The sequence below is a fragment of the Phodopus roborovskii genome, unplaced genomic scaffold, assembly GCF_943737965.1.
Source record: "Phodopus roborovskii unplaced genomic scaffold, PHOROB, whole genome shotgun sequence".
Classification (NCBI taxonomy): domain Eukaryota; kingdom Metazoa; phylum Chordata; class Mammalia; order Rodentia; family Cricetidae; genus Phodopus; species Phodopus roborovskii.
Window position 1 is genome coordinate 353,746 of NW_026125948.1, and position 26,253 is coordinate 379,998.

At 34.8% G+C, this 26,253-nt stretch overlaps 1 protein-coding gene across 1 annotated transcript in view; it reads right to left on the minus strand.

Annotated features, from left to right (window-relative positions):
- The window catches only part of Diaph2 (diaphanous related formin 2), a gene marked incomplete at its 5' end in the record, with an annotated part of 564,399 nt that overhangs the window by 266,252 nt on the left and 271,894 nt on the right, over positions 1-26,253 (minus strand). Inside the window, one exon of the mRNA XM_051179135.1 lies at positions 2,212-2,336. Within this exon, the coding sequence (XP_051035092.1) occupies positions 2,212-2,336 (125 nt within the window). The remainder of the gene's footprint in view (positions 1-2,211; positions 2,337-26,253) is intronic.

Here is a 26,253-nt window from a genome sequence, read left to right on the forward strand (position 1 = left end):
TCATAACTAAAATTGACCATACTTGCTAAAAATGCAAGACCTAATACAGTGATTCAGTGTTACCTAAATACTTCATAAGATTTACATGGATAATATTTTAGAAATAATTATTAGGCAAACTTAGTAATTCTTAACAATATTCCTCTAGATGGGGAAAGTCAAAGAATGGGTTTGGATTCCATAATTCCCAATGACTTTACATACATTTGCTGAGTGTCTACATTGTGCTATGTGGTAGATATTTGATAGGTATATTGAGGTTAACAAATCTGATAAAACCTCTGCTAAAGGAACAGTATACAGAGAGATTGTAAATGCCAAGCTGCCAGCAGACTATGGTTGAGATTTCTGTAGTATGTACTGTAATTGTTTAATAACCTGCCAATGTCTAGGTATAATAAGCATTGAATTAATGTGTGAAAGAGTAAGGGTAAGTATGAGGTACTGTTGGACGTAGCCTGACCTGGCCATCCAGTGAAGATTCAATCCATATGTTCAGTAACTATCATGCCATTGCTGTTACCCATAGTGCTATTGCTACTTAAAGAGGTCATAGATATTTTAATACACTTTTTAATCCCCTTGTAGACAAACTGTCACACTTTGGCACCACTTAAATGAAGTACAGTTATTTATCAGTAACATACAGATACAGAATAGTCTCAGTTTTCATTTTAAAATGTTTAATTACCTGCATATAAAGAGAAATAAAATAGGAAAATTAAGTCAAATACATGAGGGTTTGAAAATATTTCTTTCTCAATCTGTCTGCGTGTCTCTGTGTCTGTGTCTGTCTGTCTGTCTGTGTCTTTCTCTCCCTCTCTCTCTCTTTCAACATGAGCAACAAAGACTCAATGATGCAAACTGTTGTGTAGGCTACCAGCCAACTGTAAAAGAAAATACTCCAGAGAGCAAGGGGCTCACAAATTAACTTTAACAAATACGATACAAGAGTCAACATGAAAAGGTGAAAAAAATAAGCATAATCACTGAAGTGAAAGGTTCATATTAAGTATCCCAATGTGTTCAGTTATAAAATCCAAGGGTACACAAGGACTGCCTGCTTGCAATGGCTTACAAACTCTTTCATCCAATATTCCTGTTTACAAATGTAGCATCATTAAAGTACCACACAGCATTAACCTATGAGGAAAAAATAAACGTAGAAAATAATTTTTATATAAATGCCAGATACCAGTCTTAAGTAATTTTTACATTCAGTGCCATAATGTCTAAGTTGCATAAGAAAGAAAGAGAGAAGAGGAGAAAAAGGCGATAGGTTTAACCTTGAAAGAAGATGACTACCATACAGTTGCTGAAGGAATTTACTTATTATCTGATGAAGAAATTGCAGTATTTATTCCCTTTAGAGATATAAACTAGTGAATCAATCTGCAGTTCAAGATACACATTTAAACCCAGAGGAAGAGGATATGGCTTTTACTTCAAAAAATCCAGAAAAGAAAAAAAATCAGCTCTGAATATAGTTTGCCTTCAGACAACAGCTTAACAACATTAAACAATTCAAACCAAATGTAGTTACTCTCAAATGCATAATGCATATATATGTATCATATGCATGTGTGTGACTTATCCATATATTGTATTAAAATGAGTTTCCTAAATGTTTATGTAGTAAGAAATATTTACTTTTTCTTTATACATATAATACAGTTGACTTAAATACATCAGTTATTTATCAGTTTGTTTCTCTTTCCATTCATACATCTCTACATTTATCTTTCAGTCTTCTGATTCTGATTCTGATTCAGTCTTTGATTCTGAAAATGCATGCATACTTTCAGAAATTGCACATGAATGTACCCAAAGAAGTAAAATTATAACCCTTCCTCCCAAAATCATTTTCTCATATTGATTCTATTCTTAAGCATTTGGTTCCAAAAGACGGTTATTTGCTTTATTCTTTCAGGTATAATCAGACCTTCTAAGACTTACCTTGCATATCTTGTGGGATTTCAAATAAAATTTGTCTTTGATAAATGGCAACTTTTCTGGTCTAATTGTCCCCTTGCTTACTCTACCAGGTTCAAAACATTCTGAAATGAAATTTATGTTGGTTATATAAAAGCACCTTATACACAAATTCATCTAATGGTGTAGGCTAGTGAGACTAGAACTAACTACACAGTAAATAGATGAACAGACAGCTACATAGACAAACTCATAAACAAATGCTTAAATAAAGGATATCATCATCTTTTCCACAAACTTATCATGGTGACTTTCTGCTTTGGGGAAATTCTTGATGTTACGCTCCAGATGAAGAATGTTTTGTTCCATCGCTGCTAGGTTGCTCTTGAGAGTTTGAGCTGAAACTAAAGAACATTGTGCAAAGTGTTTAGAAACTTTTACTAGGCATACCATAAAACAACCAAAAACAGTATCTGAGGAATGATTTTTTTTTTTAATGTGGACAACTGTTCCATGAAGTCATTTCACATTTTTCAGAATTACAGCTCATAAAAATTCTACTCTTTATGAAGTAAATGTAAGTGTGTAATGTAATACGTCAAATCATCACATTGAATATGGCAATGTCACCATTATACTCAGCCATTAGTTCTGATGAACCTATTCCTATTTAAGTTTATTGATGAGACACCTAATATTTCATTCTTTAAAATCTAAATTGAAGACTAACGGATCACTAAGGTTCAAAGAGATCTTATATTATTAATGCATGTCTTTGGTTATTTAAATGAGGTGAGGTTAAATTATATAAAAGAGTAAAATGTTTTCTTTTTGGAAAACTCAGAATTATAAACCAACACCTGTGGTACAAATTCCACCTTTAAGATTTCATACTCAGAAGAGACATGTAAAATATCTGTTGCTACAGATGGTGAGTTTGGAGCAAACCCTAGTGAATACGTGTACACATACACGACATGCATGCATACAAAGCTTCAGCAGGTCTGCAAACACTATCATTACTTGTTTAATTACCCCTAATATTCTCTGTTCTTCTCCTTTTTTTCTCATTGACAACTAATAATTTATAGTGTTATATCCAAACTGCTCCTAAATACATGTACCCTTTTGGAAACTCTGATGGTGCTGTCAATTCTGGGATACATTAAAAAATAAGAAAGAAAAAAAATCTTATAACTATTTTCTACTACATTATGATATGACTGAATTGCATACACAGACACTTCTATTAATACAAACAGAATAAGATGAAATTCTAGTTGAGCAGACAAAGGAAGGTTTACAACATGATACAAAGCCTGTAACACTGGTTTTTAAATCCATACTTCTGAAACACTGTTTATATTAAAGACAATGAAACACAAATAGAGAAACACAGTTTCTATTCCAGTAAATTTTATCTGTTTTAGAGACATATCAGCAACACAATGAAAAATTTAAGAGACTGCCTAAATAAACCCTCTGGCAAACTTTAGTCAGATTATTCTGATCCAAATTCATCACCATGACAAGCTTACCTTTATAATTCAACAAGGAGAAATCAACTTAATATACATGGAAGTTCAAGAGACTGAAAATCAAATACTAACACTGAAGATTATGTTTTCTATTAATCTGTCAGTATAAATAGTTCTGTCCAATATAGCTCCATTTGTTTAGACCTGACAATTTGGAATGTATAACAATCACTGCCCATAAAGGATGAATTTACTATGAAAGTAATAATTCTGATTTTAAAACTGAATCTTTATCATGTGTTATTCTTTCTCTGTAGTCTTCCCAAGTATTGAAAATGTTTCTCTTTTCCCATCCTAAGTGATTACTGAAAAAATGAAAGATGTAAAATTGGTTGTTGAGTCACTTGAGTTACAAGAACATGGTGTGTGTGTGTGTGTGTGTGTGTGTGTGTGTGTGTGTGTGCGTGCATGTGGGTATGTGTGTGTGTGTGTGCATGTGTGTGTGTGTGGGAGGGGGTAGACATACCAGTCAAAACTATGGTAGTGACAGGTATCCTTTATGGAAGCAGTGCAGGAGCATCCTGATCTGTGAAAAGGAGGAAGAGAGGGAGGAAATATAGTCCTACACTCCCAATGTACTACATTGAACATGGATATTTCCTTGTTCCTCTCATATTACGATATAGTTCTCCATTCTTCATGAAATCAACTGAAAGCCAATTCTGAGGTCTGGGCTATTTTCTTAAGAAAGCTCCCATATCATAAAAAAATCATAATAAATTTGCAAAATTTTGTTAGCATATGTTTTCTTACTGAATTTTTAGTAAACAAATATTTTCAGTTGTACATAGATTTGTCCAGATTTGTTCTCTAAATTTTCTATGACTTCATTGTCACCTTCTATATTGCTCCTTAATTTGTCTTATAATTTTATTAAATCTTGAGCTGTGGCTGGGGTTTAGAACTAATATTGTTGACATGCAGTGTTCTTTGGCCTCAGGAGTTTGAAAGGCCTCAGAAACAACCACTCTTTGATCTATTCTGACAACTTCATTTAGTGAATCAAACTTTCCTTTTTCAAATGCAGCTATCTCATAGAAAATAGAAATTTTATTCCCCAAAAGAAGTCATAGTATCTAGAAAGTTCCTTCTCTTTTCTCTTCAAGACTTTCATTTTAGAAAATCGATGCTTTGTATGTGGGAGGAAGCATTGCCTATCAGAGTCTCTGAAAGTCTTGATGTATTGGCCCCACCATTCTATTAGTATTAGATTATCTACGTAACACTTCTACACAGCTCTTAGTTTCTGAAGGTTCCCATGTTTTACAAATACCAGCCATGCTTTTATACCCATTTATATAACCAAGATTTTAGGTAGCAGAGGTTACATACGATAGTGATTGGCAGTTAGTATATTAACTATTGTGCAAGTATTAAAAAAGTGCAGAATTGAAACCTGCCTATAAATCTGCATAAGATGGAAAACTGCTGGACTAAGTACAGACAATAGAAAATTATGGAAAAGGGTAAACGAAGAAAAGTAATGGAAACCTTTATTAGTTCCTCTGTATTACATTTGCAATGAATTATTAATATTGTAAGTAAACATAAGGGTAAAATACTCAAGACATAATAACCTGGTAATTCTAACATACGAGCAAATGCAAGCATTTGTAGCATTACATATTTTTATCTTTACATTGGGGAAAATCATTTTGACTCTTTGAAGTGTTATTAAAGGGAAATCAGAAAAAGGTCTTTTATCATGTCAAAGTCCCTGAGAGACAGAGCTTATGATACAGTTTGATTATAATTATTTATTGTGTTTGGAGGTAAAAGTGGGTAACTCCAGATAAACAGGCATGAAGAACAAAAGGAAAAAAGCAAATAGTACAGGGTTAAATTACTGAACTGGCCAAAGATTTACAACAACTACAGCTTGCTGCTTAGTTTCTCATCTTTTCATTACTTATTCCATGAGTATATATAGACATGAGAGACATATAGAATCACTTGGGGGGACCCATGCTTAAAAGTTCACTAGATTTGTTTAATGTTTGGTGTTACTTTTTTGGAAAATATTTTTTTTCAGTTCCAGTCCACATTGCCATTTTCACCTTTGGTTTTTACAAATTATATAGTCTTTACCTACATAGGCAAACAAAAATATCCCATTTCACTAACCTGCTGGCTTCTTTCAACAAATGTTTCTAAGAACTGCATTGTTCTGGGTTTGGAGTTGGTTGTGCATGTATGTTAACAAAAGAGTACTTAGGAACTCTAGAGCACAGGATTCCTTATAACCTAAGTGGCTTGTTGGTTGGGGATATTTTTGACACTTTATAGCTTTTAATTTTTAAATAATTAAACAAAATAAGCATTCTTAAACTATTAGCCATGAGTCATAAGTCTACTCTTGATTTTGCAGGAAAAATATTGGTTACATCTTAATCTAGTCAAGCTCCAACTCATTTCTTCATTTAGTCTTATAGTTTTCCTTGTGTATTCCATTTTCCTCCCCTCTATAATCCATCTCCCAGCATAAAAATTGTACTGTACACATGCTACTAAGAATTAAATAGTGTGGTCCCAATCTTAGAAAATAAGGAGACACCTCTCTTACTTCTTATCCTTATTGTGCTCTGATTGAATTCAATATTAGTACGCCTTCTAATCAAGGGGACTATGTTATGAGTGGGGTTTTCCCTGCCGGTCTGGTCCCACCACCATGCCAGCCCCAAATAACTCACAGAGACACTGTATTTAATACAAATTGTGTTGGCCAGTTATTAGTTTATTATCGGCTAGCTCTGTCTTAAATATTAACCTATTTCTATTAATCTAAGTATTTCCATGTGGTCTCATCTTACTGGAGAGAGACTCCGGCATTATTCTATCTCAGTCCTCCATCTTGAACCTTCTCTACTACTTTCTCTCTCCTCCTTGTCTCCTAGTCCCATCTATCTTGCTTCCCTATTGTCCAACAGTGCTTTATTCATTAACTAATAAGAGAAACATATTTACAGAATGACATCTCCCATCAAGACTAAACTTAATCTGTGCTTTAGGTACATATTCTATGCTTTAGGTACATAGACTTCACAAGGTACATAAATTTTAGATCTGGACAGCAATAATAATTATAGTAAGGAATAATTAATTTGTTAGAAATATACGGAAGTTCAAATTGAAAGAGCATCTTTAGAAACTAAACCATGTACAATAGTACCTGGCATATTTAAAAGTTATTTTGTCTTCATGGAGTTTTATAAAGATGTTGAGCAGGTCTAAAAGTGTTAAAAAAGAATGATCATGGGTTTATCTGTTGGATTACTAGGAACACATTGCTGTAATCTTAAAGATTAAGAGCTAGAGCCACTGAAATAACTCAATGGGTAAAATGTTTGCTACACATGCCTGTCAACCTGAGTTCAGTTCCTGCAAGCTACATATAAAGCCAGATGAAAAGGCAGGAATTATATAGAACAGAATGTAATTCTCACAATATCCATGGCAAGGCAGGAGAATCATCCAGAAATTTGCACGCAACATAAGCCAGAAGTTTGCAAGTAAGTTAAGCCTGGAGAAGGCTACAAAGCAACAGAAATGGGAATCTGCCTCCATCAAGGTGGAAATAGGAAACCTATTCCTAAAAGTCATCCTCTTCATGGACACATGGACACAATGCACACACGCGTCCACGCGCGAATGCATGCACGCGCGTACACACACAGAGTCAAGATCAGTAATGAATATTTATGTAACTCCTAGCCTACCTAAAAAAGAGATAGGGAGTGTGACTTTCACTGTTGCTGACAGTACCCTGTGTTCCAAAAATATTTAAGCACTATAGTTGGTTAGTAATGCTTCTCTACTGAATGGCCTCAGACTGAAGTTGTATTTTTGTGCCTGTCATTTTATTAGTCCACTAATATAAATTAAGGAGTCGTTTATGACAGTGCAAATATTTTCTATACAAGTAAATTCCCAGTATAGACATTTTTAATGACTGATTAGTCAGTCTTGTGGCACTTCATTTTTTTCTCATTTCATTTTTTGCATTGCTATTGAATTACTGAATCTGAATTATGACACTAAAAGTTAAATTATAGTTATCAGGTTCTTTCTTGTAGCTTTCTTTTGTGTACTCCATAAATATCCTTTTAAGCCTATATACTCGCTTGAGTTATATATAGGAGAAACTTTCCTTACAAATCTTATTTATCTCCTTGCTTCATTTGAAAAATATATGTATGCATTTTCTTGGTTTCAAGCAAATATATGATAGCGACCTGACTTTTTAGTCAAATTATTTTAATTTATGACTTTAAGACAAGCTAAGTATAAAGAAATATTTTAAGTGAGAAAATAGATGGAAAGACTCTTCAATTTCTTACCATATAATAGAACTAAGAGGGACTTAAGGAAATAAAATCAGTGTGTTGGTGACATTCTCTAGATTGTATTTATAATGTACAATCTTATACAAACATAAAACCTTTACACAGGAACTTGGTTTTTCTTCCTCCTCTTTAAAGCTTTCCATTACTTTTAAACACTGACAGAGTAACAGAACTTTGGTTACATTTCAGCTCAAAGAAAGGCTACGTAAAACTTCCTCTTGTAAGACTGTAAGCGATGAAATATGATTAAAAGCCTTCTCTAATTTTCTGTTACTTAATATATTCAGTTGAATTACTATCATCTGAGACACAGGCCATTAAAATGACTCATCCAGAAAGCATGTGTGAGAAAGAGACATTAAGAGTGCTCTGAACAATGGACATTGTGGTATTCTTTTTCGAATGCATTTATAGGTTAATAGTTTTATATGAATGCTATGTATGGAAATGGAGTGAACATGTTTATATAATAACAATGGCCAAATCTCATCAGCATGGGCTTCTTTAGACTTTCAGGAAAATAAATGGGAAGTGGGATCTAGAATTGAAATTACTAACCCTACCATGTCCAAAAAAAAAATATAGTTAAATGTCACACATACTTAGGAGAAAATTTTTTTAAAAAACTTAACAACTTAACAGAATATTCAACTTAGCTAACAGTCTTTAGTATTCTTTTTTCTATTATGGAGTTCGGCAAGGTATTGCTATATAGTCAACTTTTGCGTGACACTCTGCAACTTTCCCACGCTAGGATTATACATGTGTGCCAATTTAAGTAGCATTTTTTGGTAACTATAATTTAAAACTATGTGTTCCCTCTACATGCTTACATAGTCCTATAACATATCCCCTTAAATACAAGGTGGTTTTCTAAACTGAATTCATAACGTGGTCTGAACTGAAACTGAGGAGGCAGGAACTGCAGTAACTAAACACAAAACCTATTATATTGCTTGTCTTTTAAAAATTCAGCAAGGTCATTTCAGCACCTGATATTTGTGGAGATTCTAGGGCTGAAATCTCAATCTGAACATATAAATAAAGAAATGAGACTTTGCCTAGAAAAAAGAAAGAAAATTTACCAATAACCAGTGTAAGGCCTGAATAAAGGTTAGGTGTACTAAGGAGGAAGGACAAAAAGGGTGAAACTTTCTAAATAATGATTTGGTGGGGAAAAAATCCTGTATCCTGACTACAAAATCTATAGCAGTGGACAGCTGCCCGAAAAGAATCACACTCCCTTCACCTGTTGTCTCTCCTGTAACTATTTTTCTGCCTACAGCAAATACTATGTGTGAATTTTCAAATCAAAGGTGAAAACCAAATTGAAATCTCCTGTTTTTGCAGACAGTCTTAGCTCAAGGCCAGGATTGGGAAGTACATAGAAAGCTGAAGCTCCTCTAAAGCAATGCTGGACAGAGTCTCATTGGAGTCATCTGCTCTCCTTATCAGAAAAAAAAGCAAACAAACTTCATTAAGGAACAATGTATTCATAATACCAGCACTCAGGAAGCAGGAAAGAAGGGGCTCAAGTCATTCAGCTTGTGCTATGTATTTAAACTGCATTTCAAAGAAAGAAATGAAAGGAGATGAAAAAAATGTCATTTTCACTTCAAAATAAAACTATGTTGGACCACACATATGTCAAGTCTTCTATAGAGAGTTAATTTCAATGGTGGCAATGCTATTCTCATTATTTGTTGTTTTTACTTTTCTATTTTTGAAACAGTGTCTCTCTATTATGTAGTCTTGGCTGTCCTGGAACCTGCCATGCAGACCAGAGATCCACCTGTCTCTGTCTCCAGAATTTTGCAATTAAAGGTATGTGACACCATGACCAGTTTGTTATTCTCAATTTTTTCCTTGTTTTTTTTTTATTAAGAAAAATTGTAACTCATATTAATATATAGTTTTTACATTCATTTTCTTAACAACTGTAGAGTATATCAGTGCATAAGTCCATCTTCAGTTATAAGACTATTAGTATAATGAATAGCTTTGTATTCAGGTGACTTAGTAATCGAAAAAATCAAATCTGGCACACTTCCACCTCACAAATTAACCTTCAATGCTTAAGAGTTATTAGAGTCATGGATAGTCACATGACTAAATCACATATTCTAAAATACAGGACCAACATATATGAAAATGCTAATGCTTTAAAAACGCATGGAAGAATGTAACCACAATTAGAATATATACATTGTCACATGTGTTTATTTTTTAGCGTTTTTTTTTTTATTTTGGGGGATTCTAATATAATACATAATTTCTCCCATCCTTTTCCTCAATCCAAACAGATTTTCTCAAATTTTATTTTACTTTATTATTTATTTTTATTTTACATGTCGATCCCAGTTCCCTCTCCTTCCTTTCCTCCCTCCCTCCCTCTTACCCTCTCTTGCCCTCACATGCACCCTGACCACCCACCCCTCCCATTACCCTACCCCAATTCCACATGTAGGGCAATGCCATCCAGGTGGGGTCATGTAAATCTGTCAAGTCATTTGAAGTAGGGACTAGGACTTCTCTCCTGTCTCTAGGTTTAGGGAGTGTCACTCCATGGGGGGGGGGGTGTACGCAAGGTCCTTTTGTGCAACAGGAAAACATCCTGGTTCCACTGTCTGAGGTCCCTTACACAGCTCAGACCTTCTAGCTGAGACCCATATTCAGGGGGTCTGAGTCAGTCCCATGCTGGATTCCCAGCTATCATTCTGGGGGGCCCATTAGCTCCTCCTTGTTCAGGTGAGCTGTCTCTATGTGTTTCTGCAACCTGGTCTTGTCCTCTATCTCTGCATCTGGGTTCTAGTTTGACTCAGTGTTTAGTTATGGGTGTTTGCTTCTGTTTTCAACAGGTACTAGATGAGGACTCCATGATTGTGGATAAGTTAGTTGTTGATCTCACTATCAGGAAAGGGCATTCATGGTAGCTTTTCCACGGTTGCTCAAATTGTTAGCTGGAATCAGTCTTGCAGGTTCATTTTAGGTTCTTTAGGTTCAGTTTTCTCTTCAAACCAATAATGGCTCCCTCCCCCTCCCTCTCCCTCTCTCTCTTCTGTCTTCTATTCCTACCCTGACTCAATCTTCCTAGCCGCACATGCTTTCCTCTCCTCCCCTTCTCTGTGTATTCTAAGAGATTCATATAAGGTCCCTCACAAAAGGGGGAAGTGACAAGTCCCCCAGAACACATGGGGAATGTGGGGGGGTAGTAAATGGAGAGAGAGCTTTTTTCAATTTTTATAAAGACTTTGGCAATGTTACTTAGCAATTTCCTCCTAGATAAATTCTATGTTTGCGTGAAGCTTCTGAACACACAAGATGTTCTAAATGAAGTAGATACATTTCTTTCTGCAGGGGTAACTTGTTTAAGTTCAGGGAGTAAATCACTCAAATGGTTCAGGAAATTTCTGAAACTGACAAGACTCACTAGGCTACTCCTTATCTAAGTGTATATAGGTAGTAAGGGCTACTCAGAGACTCACAGCTTAGTCAACTAAAAGGGAGAAAACTTGAGCTGCCTCACAGAGTATCAGACAAGCTACCTAGAAGGGGCCCAGACAATTTGAGCTACCAGGATGAGACACACGCCAACTTATAGAGGTGAACTGTACAGTGAACCCATGGTTTCCTGCCTTCATAAGCTGTGTCACCTATGCTAGAGTGGGCTTTGATGATGCAGCTGTCTATGAGTCATCCCTGCTCTTGTCAGTAACCTATCATCCACATTTTTGTGAGTTAACTTCACCTAAACTCATTAATTTCAGCATGCTGCCATTGGGTGGTTTCTGTATCTTGGTCTGGATTGAGTAAATAGTTGTGTTTGTCTCCTCAGGAGTAGTGTTACACAACAGGAAGAATCTTCTGATAAGTACTTCATGATTTCCTATACTAAGATCTTCACTTCTAAACCATATGCAATGTGTTCTTCCTTTTACTTTAGAATCAGAAAACTAATAACAGGAACAAATACTGTAAAAACATGCTACTTAATATGACAAAAGAATGGCTTAAAGTGATTAGTAAAATTACAGAAAAGTAATTTCCATAGAAAGGGAGAGCATATTGACTAAGCTTAAAAGGAAAAATATTCAGGTTTAAGCAATCTAAAAGTATTGGTTGTGAGCCTAGCCTTTAATGACTGAGCCATCTCTCCAGCCCAGAGTTCAAATTTGTAAAATCTGGATGTTTTAAATACATAGTTATTTGTAGACGTTATTCTGAAGTTTAGCAATGACATAGCTAAAAAAGGAAATCACAAAGAAATGAAAATCATGTAGAAAACAACTTACACTTAATACTGCTAAAGTTGTGATTAGGATGATAAAAATGAGCACTCTTTCTCAAGGAGACACTAACTACCTGGTTTGTTTTGTTTATTTGGTTTGAGATTGGGTTTTAGTGTGTAGACCAGGAAAGGCCAGAAGCTCAGATTCTCTCATCATAGCCTGCTCCAGTGCTGAGACCACAGATTACTGCTATGAAGTCTGGCTTAACTTCTTATTTTGGAGTGTGCATTCAGAATGCCTTCATGAGAGCAGTCATTTAGTAGCAGCTATCTACAAGTATATTACATGCTTAGTAAGATATGAAAAGTGCACATGGATTGGTAAACCATTTCAATGTTTTCTATGCAGGAATTGAATATATGTATAGACTGTCTTTATAAAGCTAAAATGCTACATGAAAAGAACAATCATCTTGGGTCTACTGGTTTGTGATCATGGCCAAATACTTCGGGAACTGTATTCTTGAATTCTTTAGGGAAATTACTAGGATTGTATGATACAGTATAGCTATTCTTGTACTTGACCCAGTTGTTGTTGTTGTTTTTTTTTTTTTTTTTTTTTTTTTTTTGAGAACATGGTTTAATGTATGAAGCTCCCAGGTAAGTAAAAGTACAAAACCATCAATTTCACTTAAATTGAACAGGGGTTTCATGGCATCAGTAACATTATGCTGAGGTCATAATGCTGGAGTCATTTCAGTCTATTCCACATTACTGCTTCCTGGATTAGCAATTGTTCTATATGTAATAGGGTTGCAGGTCAGACAGAAGATGCTTGCAGGAGTCTATTAACTCTATGGTTAAACATCCTCCTTCATTACCTTACTGTAGAGACTAACAGGATTACTATATGCCCAGATAAGGCAAGGTAAACTAAGGTAATTAAAAGGAGTATCATTTTGGTAGTTCTTGGAGTTCTTCACTACTGAAACTGGTCCCTATATAAAACACAGCTTGATTATTTATCTGACTATCATCATTTCATAAATCTTGTAGAAATGGATACGTATACCTAGTATCAAAGAGCATTTTAAAAACAATACAGCAAGACAGGCAAGTGGGGACTCGTGCTAATTTTTTTAGGTGTCACACTGAGTATGGTGGGAAAGCACTGAAAGGTTTCCAGCAGATGATTAAATTTAATAGTGACATTTTATGTCTGCAGTAGATGAAATATGAGGGGTAAGAAAGGAATTAATAAAATGATGGCCAGGTTTTTGGCATCAGCAATAGACAAAGAAGTATCATGGAAGTGATCAAACATTAATTTTGGCCTACTTACTCTTAAATACAAGTGCCAGACAAGCTGAGATTTGAAATAAGCAGCTGCCTGCTGAAGCAGGTCTGCTTGGATACTGGACATCCACAGGCATTTGCATATAGATCCCTGCTTCAGATCAGTTACATTGTTTCAGTATATTGCTATATTATAATTTAGTCTGAAGTTACTTTCTGGCTCTATAAATCTAGGTAATAAAGTCTGCATCCCTACCTCATTTCAAGCACAAACATTTTTAGATGTTGGTTAAGGTCATTTCCCTATGGGCTATGATTGTAATTTATTCTTACTTCCTCTCTTTCCCTTTCCCTGAGTTACTCTACTCATACAGATACCATGGATATTTCTATTAAGATGTTTTGCCTTACTGAGAAATCTTGCTGTAACACTTCTCTTGAAACAAATGTTGCCCATAACAACCAGGAAGCTAATTGTATTTGGAGGTGACAGGAGTTCATTAAATAATAATAATAAAAAGAACTACAAGGCATGAAAACTAAAAAAAAAAAAAAAAAAAAAAAAAAAAAAATACCTGTCAGAATTTTGCCTGTGAGGAGGAGGAAACACTTCAAACACCCAACTGTTTCTATTCCTAAGTCATAAAAGTGGCACATTAACACTGGTACAACAGAAGGGATCAAAGGTGGTTAAGGCAATAACATTTTATCTTTCTTTGGCCCCACCTTCTCTTACTGCCTCCACTAGGCTTATTCAATGTCTTCTTCCTGCTAATAGGTCTACTGTTTTCTTTTAGCATATGTATATGTTTCTCACTGTCAATGTTTTCACCTTTTGAACAGTCATTGCAATTATTTGCTTCAGTTCCTTATTGGTAAACTATTTTTGACTCTGGTTTGCGGAAAAGACAAGGCTACACCTCTAATAAAAGTAGAACAATGTGATCTTCCACACATCAATTTTTGTTTCTTTGCCAGTAATTGCAATCCTACCCTGGAAATTAATAAAAGTTTTAAAGAAGGTCTTTATCCATTTTTAATTCTTTTTTTTTTGTTAAGATTTTTTTAAAATTTATTTTATATAATTAAGTCCATTTAAATGAAAACAAACATTTATAGACAATATTTGGGAATTTGGGCATCGTTCTTTCCAAATTACTTCCTGCTGGTAAGGGGCGCTGTCATGGGGGATTTGAAGATGATTCAGAAATCCTGGCTGTAGTCTGTAAGGCTGCATTGTCCAGCAGTTTTGAATCTAGGATCACCTGGTAGTCTGTTTCTGGTGGTTTGGCTTGATCTAACCACATTAGTCTGGAAGGAATCCACATCTTTGGAGAGTGAGATCAACAACTAACTTATCCATGGAGCCCTCAACTAATGCCTGTTGGAAACAGGAGCAAACACCCATACATAAACACTGAGTCGAAGTAGAACCCAGATGCAGATGGAGAGGACAAGACTAGGCAGCAGAAACACATAGAGACAGCTCACCTGAACAAGGAGGAGCTAAAGGGCCACCAGACTGATAGCTGGGAAGCCAGCATGGGACTGACTCAAGCCCCCCTGAATATGGGTCTCAGCCAGAAGGACTGAGCAGTCTAAGGCACCTCAGACAGTGGAGCCAGTATGTATCCCTGGTGCACAAAAGGACTTTGCGAATATATCACCCATGGAGGGATAATTGCCTTAATCTAGAGACAGGAGAGAAGCCCTAGTCCCTACTTCACATGACCTGTCAGATCTACAAGACCCCAATTGGATGGCATTCCCCTACATATGGAATTGTGGTGGGGGATGGGAGGGGAGGGTGGTTAGAGTGCATGTGAGAGGGCAGAGAGGGTAAAAGGGAGGGAAAAAGAGGGGGAGGAAGGGAGGGAGGGAGGGAGATGGAATTGGGATCGACATGTAAAATAATAAATTAAATTAAAAAAATGCTTTGATTCCAAAATTTAAGTTCAAGGACAAGTTACTGGGGAAAGGATTTCTATTTTTGTTTCCACTGAAAATGAAAAGATGTGGATTCCTTCCATTTTTAATTCTGTACGCATGTTTTTGTTTGCATGTATGTCTGTGTAGCAAATATGTGCAGTGCCTTTGAAGTCCAAAAGAGGGTGGTGGATCCCCTAGGACTGGACTTGCAGACAGTATTGTGCTGTATTGTGGGTACTGGGAATGGAATACTGATCCTCTGAAAGAGAAGCAAGTACTCTTATCTCCTGAGCAGTCCCTGCTTGTTTTTCTCCAGCCACCCCTCTCTCTCTCTCTCTCTCTCTCTTTCTCTCTCTCTCTCTCTCTCACTCACTCTCTCTCTCTCTGAACTATGTCAACTTCAAAGGGGACGTTCTCAACACATTTATAATAATTATATTCAGGATCAAGATGTCTTTGATTCTCATATTGTTTGAAAGAGAATGGCATTTGTCTTATACTATTAACAAGCAATTCTACCATGTGCTTCTTGTGATGTAAACGGAGCCCTATAAATCCTTATACCTATGCACCACTGGCATGGGTATATTAGCTCTAAACTGTCCAGGAAAAAAAAAAGCTTTCTAAAACAAAGGAAAGGTTTGTCAAAGAAATTTTTAAGTATTATTTATAGTAGTATCAACATGATGTAAACAGAAGACCCAGTAGTAATGGAATGATTGATAAAAGCTTAGTGCAATATTATGAAATGTGGATAGATTTTAATGTGAAATTTATGACATAATTAGGAAAATAGAACTTAAAATTTTATATTAAGAGAACAATATCAGTTTGTAGACTGTGATCTTTACTATGAATGATCTTGCTTTAATAAATTATTTAAATGGAAATTCACTTTGAATAGGACCTGCATATCACTAATTCACATGCTTGATCTACATGAAGTGCTAGAATGTTTGTGAAATTTGGATGAGCAGTACCTAACCAAGTGAAAATGGGCTTCTCTCATTTTATAGGGAGATATTCTGAGTAGTTTTTAAAGGTTTCATTCTTCATTCAATTACATAGGTAGAAAAATATTTGGCAGAATAAAGATGAAGCAAAAGTGCAGAGATTTTTTCAAGTATTTGGGCAAAAATACATACAAGTATAAATAACTTTACACACGATGTATCTAAAGTCCTCTGAATCTTTGAAAGCTCAAGGTCCATTTATAAAACAAGGAAATAAGAAGAGATAATGGGCACCAATTCAGTTCTGTAAGCAATGTTTTGCAATATAATACCCCTTCACTTTCTCCAGATTGTTGGCTGGCAAACAGCTGCATGTAGAAAAAGTTGGCTTCTTGTTACTTTTAGAATTCTTACAGTGCCTTCAATCATGAAAATTTTATGAAATTCAAATTTTAGTATCCACAAATAAAGTTTTGTTGGAATACATCCATGCCCATTCATTTATGTATGGCCGGTGTCTGCTTTTGTATAACAAAGGAAGAATGAAGTCCTTGTAACAGGGGATCTATCTGGTCCATAAGTCCTAAAATATTTAATATCTGGCTCTTTGCAGAAAAATGTTTACTGATACATGTCTTAAAGTTTTTTAAAATGCTTCCTTGGGAGGGATGTCAGTAATTTCCTAGTTCAGATTTCCCATAAGTATATAAAAACAGTCAAATATGGGGTGTCATAGACTATAAAGGAGCACAGACTAGGGCCTCTGCATTTTAGGTGCTTCTGTAAACACAATGGTATGAGATAACTTTTGGATACACAGTTTCTTTCCCTGTCTCAAAGGGTCAAATGTACACAGTCAGTTCCACAATGTAGAATAGATTATATAAGCTTCTGCCACAGAATTCAACAATGATGGGGGAAATAACAACAACATTTTTTATAGAGAGAACTCTACACAAGAGCAAAGCATACTGGGGAAAAATTTCTTCTAAAAGCCTAAAAGTAAATAAAATACAAACATAACCAACATAGAGTATGCAGAAATTCATAGCGAGATCCTATAATGACAGGCAATAAAAGCAGGAAAATCAGCCACTAGAAAGGAAAATCAAGTTCAATGTTAATCACCAAATTGTCACTGCAGATAACAAAACAGAATAATCTAAATCTAATATTTCATCACAATTTAGATATTATATTGCTATATGAGATGGCTTACACCTGGAGTTGCTAAAGCTCTAAAAACTGATCCAAACATAGCCCTTAAAACTGATTTCCCTATAGTTACAATAGGCTTTAGAAAGAAACTAATAAAATATTTCAAGAAATTACAAAGATATAAGTTAAAGTGTTAACAATTTTATCACCCACACACATTTAATCCTCAAAGGGACCCTATACAAAATATCTTATAATACCTCAATTTTAAATATGAGAAGCCTAGACAAAATGATATTAAATATGTCCTCAAGGCCATATAACCCATAAATGACAGAACCAATATATGAAGTTATATAATCTAGCCTATGTTTTTAACCGATTTGCTCCCACTCTCTCTTAGGTACAAGAGGTTTTCGGTGATCATAGCTGTACTTGGAATCTGGCATTCTTTTCATGCCTGCATTTCACACACAGCAGTTTTGAAACTAATAATGGCACAATAGTATCCTTATGAAATAGAACAGACAAATAAGTGAGAACTACTAGTTCTGAGATCATGGAGCTTATGATGTTGTAAGCAGATTGAAACAAATTATAGAAAATGTCAATTTTCAGTCCTACTATATAGTGAGGAAGAAATAATTTTTAAATGAGAGAAGTAATGTATTCTTTGATATATAGGAGATTAAATAAAAAGAGAGCCTCCTGTTCACAGTGAAAAATAAGAATCTGTGAATATGAAAAATGGATTCCTGTGCTCAAGGAGCACAAAAATCAAGCAAGGATGGGGATTGCAGTTTTGAGGGGAAAATGGCAAACTATTATGACTTCACAGCAACCTAAGGTTAAAAATCTGACTGCATCAGGTTGACAGTGTAACTTTTGTCTAAAATGTAGAAGTTGAGATTTGAAGAGAGCAATAGAAAAGAAAGAGGAAAAAGTAAGGTAGCCTAAGGAAAGGCACAGGGCTAATGATAGATACTATGATTGAAATATGTATGTTACGTGCCAAGTACAACTAGAAGGGAATCCCCAGATTGAAAGAAAAGGGAGAGGAGAACTAATGATAAAGACAGTTACATGAGGGCACCTGACAAGCTGGTTTAAGAGTCACAAGAGGTAAGAAAGGTAGTGAATAGAATGGAAGCTTGGAGATAGGGCTCTTGATGGCAGCCATATGCCATATAATGATGACATCTAATGGTCACATGTTTAAAGGAAGCAAAAATGGATAGAAAAATTCCTGATGGAACTGAGGTCACACTGTGGGAAATGGTAGTTTTATCACTTTTGAGTTCATCAACCTTTGCTTAGTATTGGTCACTAATAGGAAATATTTATTATTATTCTTTTTCATATTGATTCTGCTTTGATAGTTTTTCCTTGTCTTGTGCATGGTTTGGTATCATTTCTTTTTGGAATAAAGATTTAGAAGGAAAAATAAGTCTGTATAGGGGGTATAGCATACGTTTTCAATCAGATTTTAATAGTGAAAATTTATTATCTTTCTATGGAGATGTAGATTGATAAAAAGTATGTTTTGGTTCTCCAATGACATGCACTCAGACATTTTCAATAATCTCATTTTCCATATTTTCAAAGTAGATAATAAAGAAGTAATTGGAAATACTTTGAAATTCATAATAACATGCTATTGTAAAATTGGTTTTTACTTATTCAAATTACATTGAATTTAAAAGCCACATAAACATACTTGGATATTTTTAGCACTGGACTGTAATGTCTAAAGTATTTTTTTTCTTAAAAAAATGTATAGTGTCATACAACTACATTGAATTATTTGTAGCTATACACATTATTTTCACCTTATTTTTAAATGGCCACAGATTTTACATAGGAAAGTTGCACCTGCTTTACTGATTAGAAAGCAAAGCCCAGTGAGATTAATTGGCTCAAGCCTGCACAACAAAGAAATTAGGATTTTATATAGCATTTAAGAATTCTCTACAAACTTGAACCTGGCTGAATTTTTGTATTAGAAGACACTTGGTAGGTGGACGTCTCACCACCATTGGACCATACATCCATCAAAGATTAAAACACAAAGCTGATATTCATTGTTTGGACTCAGGTGTAAGGTAAATAATAATTAACAATGTCACTCTGCATGACAGTGGCAAACCTAGGAAAGGTCATTCATCGCTCAAGTAAGGACTTCTTATTTACCTGGCCTGGTGTCTAATTGCTGATAAGCATGTATACACTCAAAATATGCAATCCTGATGTCTCTCTACAAGACTTTAGGAAGAGAAGAGGCTGCCTAGTCCAATGATGAGGCAGTCTCTATGTGAGAAAAATGGTGGCCATGATCTGAAGCATTAAAGTGTTTAAATCACTTTTACTTGAATCCTAAGAACATGGTTCAGGAACCATGGAAATCAGTGTATATATATTTCCAATACAACTGGAAATAAAACTACCAGTGGAGTTTCTTTTCTATCTACACCAAGGCAAAACTGAGCTTACTACCTCAGAAAGGTGTCCATATTCTTGATGGGAGATGTCATTCTGTATATGTAAGGAGACCACATAAAAATACATAAAAATGGGTTAATAATTAAGACAAAACTAGCCAATTAAAAACTAACACCTGGCCAACAACATTATATCAAATATAAAGTCTCTGTACATTATTTGGGGCTGGCACGGCGACAAGACAAGACAGACGACAGGCAAAAAACCCGTACTCCTTACACATTCTTATGCTCATTGTAGAATTAATGATAGCCTAGAACATGTAGCTGAATGAGTAAAAAAAGAAAACAGTGTAATGGTAGATTATTCAAACTTTATTAGTGATATGTATCATTTGAAACAATATGTAAATATCAAGAGGACATTACATCAAGTGGGGTAACACACACACACACACAATCTAGTAGTGCCCTGTTTTTATATAGAATAAAAAAAGAAAAAGGAAAACCAGTGTATCCCAAGGTAGGGTGTGGTAAGGTAGAGATGTTGGCTGTGGAGGTTGATCATATCTTTTCTTATTCTGAGTTACATTCGTGCTATACCTAATTTTCTAAAATATTTTATAATAAAGGGATGTTATCACATTGCTAAAAAAATGGCCACAGTATACAGACATGAATTCATAAAGATAAAAAATCCAGTAATCCAGATGTTGAAATGAGTGAATCTTTCCCTGGGTGTTATCTCAACACGTTGTTAAACCAAGTAACTCTTTTAAGTGTCAGGAGGGTACCAGCAAGGACCTTTTCAAAGACAATTCATTCAAGAATAGCTAGAATGAATTAATAGGCCTCAAATTGAATCCAATAGTGGCCAATGAACACTTTAGACTCATGAACAAATGTGTGTAACACTGGCCACGCAAATTTGTATTCTGTATAACTAAAAGTAAATTCATCATATGCCTTAATGATTCACTTTGGTAAAATCCTACAGCTTATCATAGGATTCCTAGGTGAATATGTATAAGTATACAACAACAAAGCAGCAACAAAAGAGAGGCAGTCTAAGGCTCAGAAGGCCAAAGCCTCATCTATTTTCCATATGATTTTAGGAAAGATGCATAATCTTCCATCCTTCTACATATTTTCATTTGCAAAACAGAATTAATCTTGCCTGCCTTTCTGATTGTGTGTGTGTGTGTGTGTGTGTGTGTGTAAAAATGTTCTGACACTCTTTGTAAAGGGTGTAATATAAAAATCTTTAGCTGGCAACTGAATTGGGCAGCTCCTTAAGTTTCTATGGAAAGAGGTAATATTTAGAAAACAAGTACAGTGCATAAAAGTCTTTTTCACATTTAGCACTATGCAAGCTGCCAACAGAGAGAAAGCACTTAATGCTCCTACCCAGCTGTGACGCCTATAAACTACAATGATCACATGGCAAGCTATCCATAAAGGTGCAGTAAGTGGCACTTGCATGTCAGTGGCAACCAATAGCTGTCTAATTGGAGTTAAGTCCTACCCAACAGGAGGAAAATAATGCCTGATACTAGAAACTGGGACAACTGCTTGTGCCTTGTGAAGTTATGGATCTTAGAAGAGAATCTTCTCCTGTGACTTTGTTAAATGAGCACAATCCATAATTATGTTCTAAGTCTTATCCCTATACCCACAGATAAGTGTAGCCATTCAAATCATCTTCTTTACCACCAATGAACAACAGAAAACTACAACTAGACACAATACAGAGACCAACTGGATCACAAAGAGCCAAGCATCAATGGATACATTCACATCTCAGATCTTCTTTTTATAGCTCAAGAACAACAAGGAACAGAATTCCAGAAATTCTGCTATGAAAATTTTACAGGAATGCCTGCACGAGTAAAACAGAAACAATGGCAATTATCAACAGCCATGTAAATGTGGAAGGGGTAGAGGATCTCATTGGGTAACACCCCTAGCCAAGAAGCTACAGCCAATTGATGACTGCTCAGAGTTGGAGAGTTTGTTGCATCTAGGAATGAGCTCCGTTATGGTTCTACAATATAAAGTGCTCAACCCTGGAGTCATACACATTAACAAAATAAAAAAAATAGACTCAGCAGGTTCTATGTATATCTATATATGTAACAGTAATAAATCAGGAAGAAGAGGCTGCCAGTTTGAGCAGGGAAAGGAAGGAATTTAGAAGGGTCTCAAGTGAAAGGGAACGTGGTATAATTATATTTTAATACTAATATTTAATAAAAACATAAAAATACTTTTCACAGCGAACTTCACAAGAATCTCTGTGTCTGTATTCTACATAAAAGGACAGCCACATTTATTGTTATATCTTCAACCTAGAAAAATTATTATGGTTGATTTTTATATCATATTATATAATATGAAGTGATCTGGGTACCTTTATTTTAATATTTGTGAAGATTTCATTGCTTTAATAGAAACAAAATGACTACTTTACACATGGAATACTTATTTGAGCTCAGTATAATATGACCTGAACTCTAAATGCAGATTTCTTTCATTGTAAATAGTAGTTGGGGTTTTTCACTGTTTCATTTGCTGCCTTTTATGTTGCCTCTTGCCATTCAGAAGGAAGCATTCCCCAGAACCTTTCGCTCTTTTTTCACTAAAAGCTCTTTTTTTCTTAATGCACTTCTTTTTGATAAAGGATTTTGTTATAATATACAAGCTGAACATTTCTATAGCTAAGCATCAACTTCTTACTTAACGAACTCTTCCATTCTCGTATCCAACTACAGTTTCCTATTGTTTAAAAAACAGCATGGCCAACCCTAACAGACCACTGTACACTCTCCTAGCTATCATTACTTAAAACCAGATATCTAGGCTTTGCTATTTATATATTTTAAAAATATATTATTAAATAGTTCCAACAAGCTACCAAGAAGCACACATCATTATTTTTCGAAACACCTTTTTGGTGTCCATCTTTTAAGAAATTATAAAAATCCTGTTTTATTAGTCTGTGGTAATCATATAAATCAATGTGATCTGTTGTGATAGTTTAGTTGGCATCCATCTTTCTTGTTGTATTGGTAGTGACACTTTTCTGAAGCTTACAATCATCAGTTAAGATTAGTGAAGCTTGTTTTCATACTTTCAATCCATCCCACAAAATACCTTGAGGGGAAGAAATGACTTTTAGAACAGTGATGTCACCATATCACTCCTGATTTGATGATTTAAAATTAAAACCTTCAATTACATTTGAAGTCCCAAAAGCTACCATAGGTTACCTACTGTAATTAGAAACTAATGAATATGATTAAGAATCTGAACACAAATGAAGAGGTTTTTAAGATAGAAGATATTTAAGTTCTACAGATTCATGGAGAACTGCTGTGTTACATAAATATGTGTGTTGCCTAAATATAAAAATCAGTCATAATCTCCATGGTGAGCATAAAATGAAAATAGTTTTAATCAACAATATGCAGCAGCCTTACTGTCTCTGGGGAATGAAGTTTTCAGCTCTGCTCTTTTTCACATAGATGAACCAGGTTTCCTCTGTGCTAGGTATTATAAACTACAATTTGTATCAGTTCTTTAAACATTGAAATCGTGGTTCATACAGAGACTATTCATTGATCTTTTGAAGGCCAGCTCTCAGTTACAATTTTAGCATGACATAGAAGGAGAAATATAAACTTTGCCAAGATAATCACATTTTATTGCATTTCGACAGTTTCTTCTCTGCAAAAATTGTTGTTAATGTCACCCTTTAATGAGCAGAGAGGTACAGGGTTTCTAATTTTATTTTAGATTTTATTCATTTAGGGGGAAGAGTTCTCTCTATTACTCTTCAGAAATAGCAAAACTACGTCTTATTTACATAATTGTAAACTGCTCATTTTCTTTTTTCCCATTAGCAGGGTATTGCTGCTTAACAAAGGGTATGATCTTAGGAAGAAAAAAGTGAGTACACACTAATGAGTTGTTTTTCTCCTTGTCTTTCTTATCATACATCAACAGATTTCATTTTCCACACGAATTCCTTCCTCATAAAAATATTTTCAAATTTTCTAATGTACACATGGAATCTAGTTCATGATCTCAATCATTTCCAGACTCAAGGGCTCATATTACTTGTAGTTACAGTTTAAATATTAGGAGGGAAAAACTACTATTTCCTTCTAAGATTTATATTCCTACTGCATTTTCTAAGATCAATTTTGGCTCACTATGCAGCAACAAATTCTTTATGGATATAAACTTTTGCATATGTCATTTCAAACCTGAATTGCAGTAATACAATTTTATATAATTATGTCTTACATCAACTAAATGTAACATATAAGTATACTTTTCTGACTACTGCCTCTTCTTTAACATCTCTCACTCTCTATGTGTGTGCTTATAACATAGTGTGTGCATGCATGTATGTATGCTTGCCTTATGTATGTATTCCCAAGTGTATATATGTGCACTACATGCGTGCAGTAACACATGGAAGTAAGAAGAGAGTAACGGATCCCTTGGGACTGGAGTGACAGAAATTGTGAGCCACGCACATGGGTGTTAGGAATTGAACCTGTGTCCTCCACAAGTGCAATAAGTGCTCTTAATCACTGAGCCATCATTGGAGCTTGATTATTGCTTCTTCTCATATGAGCTAATGGAACTTCCTTTTGTTTTAATCTTTAGCTTCTCCTCTTCCCGGACCCAACCCCCCGTGGTAAGATTTTAACAAACAGCCATATACATTTGAGGTTTTCACTGCCTTTTTTCTCTAATAAACTAAAACCTATATTTGAGATTACTTAATGTGTTTCTCATGGTCAAGATTCAATCTGATAAGTTCTTTTACAATGATTTTTAACAAAATCACATTCCTGTTTTTTGCTTGTAGTTAAGAGTGTTTTTTTTTTTTTTAATACTTTTCAATACACCTACCATAGTCCACTGTATATAGTCAGACCATAGGAATATTGTGTGGATTGAACAAATGTGTTACTGTGCAGTGATTTCTTAATTATTTAAGAATGGAGTATGAGGTGTCTTGAATAATAAATTGATACATGGGGAAATCCCTACAAATGCACGTATCATGCTGATTATATTGATTCATAATATGGTAATGGTTTTGTAGCAACCTCAGAATACTCAGGTTTTCTATTAAAGATAATTATATTTCACGACTAATATTGTAATATTAGACTATTTTCTATATAATATGATATAAGTTATATGTGGTTATTAGAAAAGTAACACTTATTATGTTAATATTTATAACACACACACACATACTTTTAGTCCTTTATGGGATAGTATGGGTGAACTATATGACTGTGCAACATAAGAAGGTTAGTACAATTGTGACAATTTAGACATGATGGATTAAGTCCTGACTGCAGGCTGCTAAAGCAGAATTCCTTTCTTTCATCTATTGCCTGTTTTATTTATCAAGTATATTATCAATTATGGGCTTAATTTTCCCTGATCCCAAACAAGCCTAGTCATGTTTCTAATTACAGCATACAATTCCTAGTTCAGTATTTACTTGGTATTTTTATTTTTCTTCAGCCTCTATCAAATTTACAATAACAGTGTACTCCATTAATAATTATTTCCAATTTAAAAATCTTACTATGCCATTCTTCCATTTACTGAGACATTTGGAGTTCAGTATAGTAAAGGCATTCTCTCTCTCTCTCTCTTCTTTCTACCCTCCATCCCTCTCCATCCTCCCCATTTCCTTCTCTTTCACACACTACATCTCATCTCTGTAGACCAGGCTGGCTTTGCATTCAGAGATTTTCCTGCCCCTGTCTCCTGAGAAAATTTGTATCTACCCTGACTCATAAATAGTTGATTCTTCTACTGTTCTCTAAATATTTATTATTTTAAAATTTGTAAATATTATTGCATCTGTAAGAATGCACAATTCTTGGAGCAATTAAACCATATTTTCCTATAGAACTTGGTATGACTGGGTCCCAGTGGAAGCCTTCTCTATTCATCACAATTAAAAAACATAACTGGGTAAAATGACAGCCACCTAGGGAGTTAAGTTTACCTTTATAGGAAAGAGAAAGATTTTTAAAGAAACAAACATGTTGGCTGGAGATGTTGATCAGTGGCAGAATTTGAAATTAAGGTCTAATTAGCTAACAGGTGTGAGGCACTGGGTTTGATACCTACTACCTCATCTACAATCAAAAATATAAACATGCAATGACATTTTACATAAAAGAGAAAAATGGAACTTATTAACAGTTTTAATGAATATGAGTGAACAGCAGTCGGATTTTTTATGTCTTAGATTTGACTGGAAAAGCTAATTAGAACATCAAGCAAGCTCAATCTCAGAGGTCAGTTCTAGTAGGTGTTCATAAAACAAGATACACTTGTTTAATATTTAAACAGACAAAATGGAAAAAGTATTTCAATGCCAACCTTTTGGAT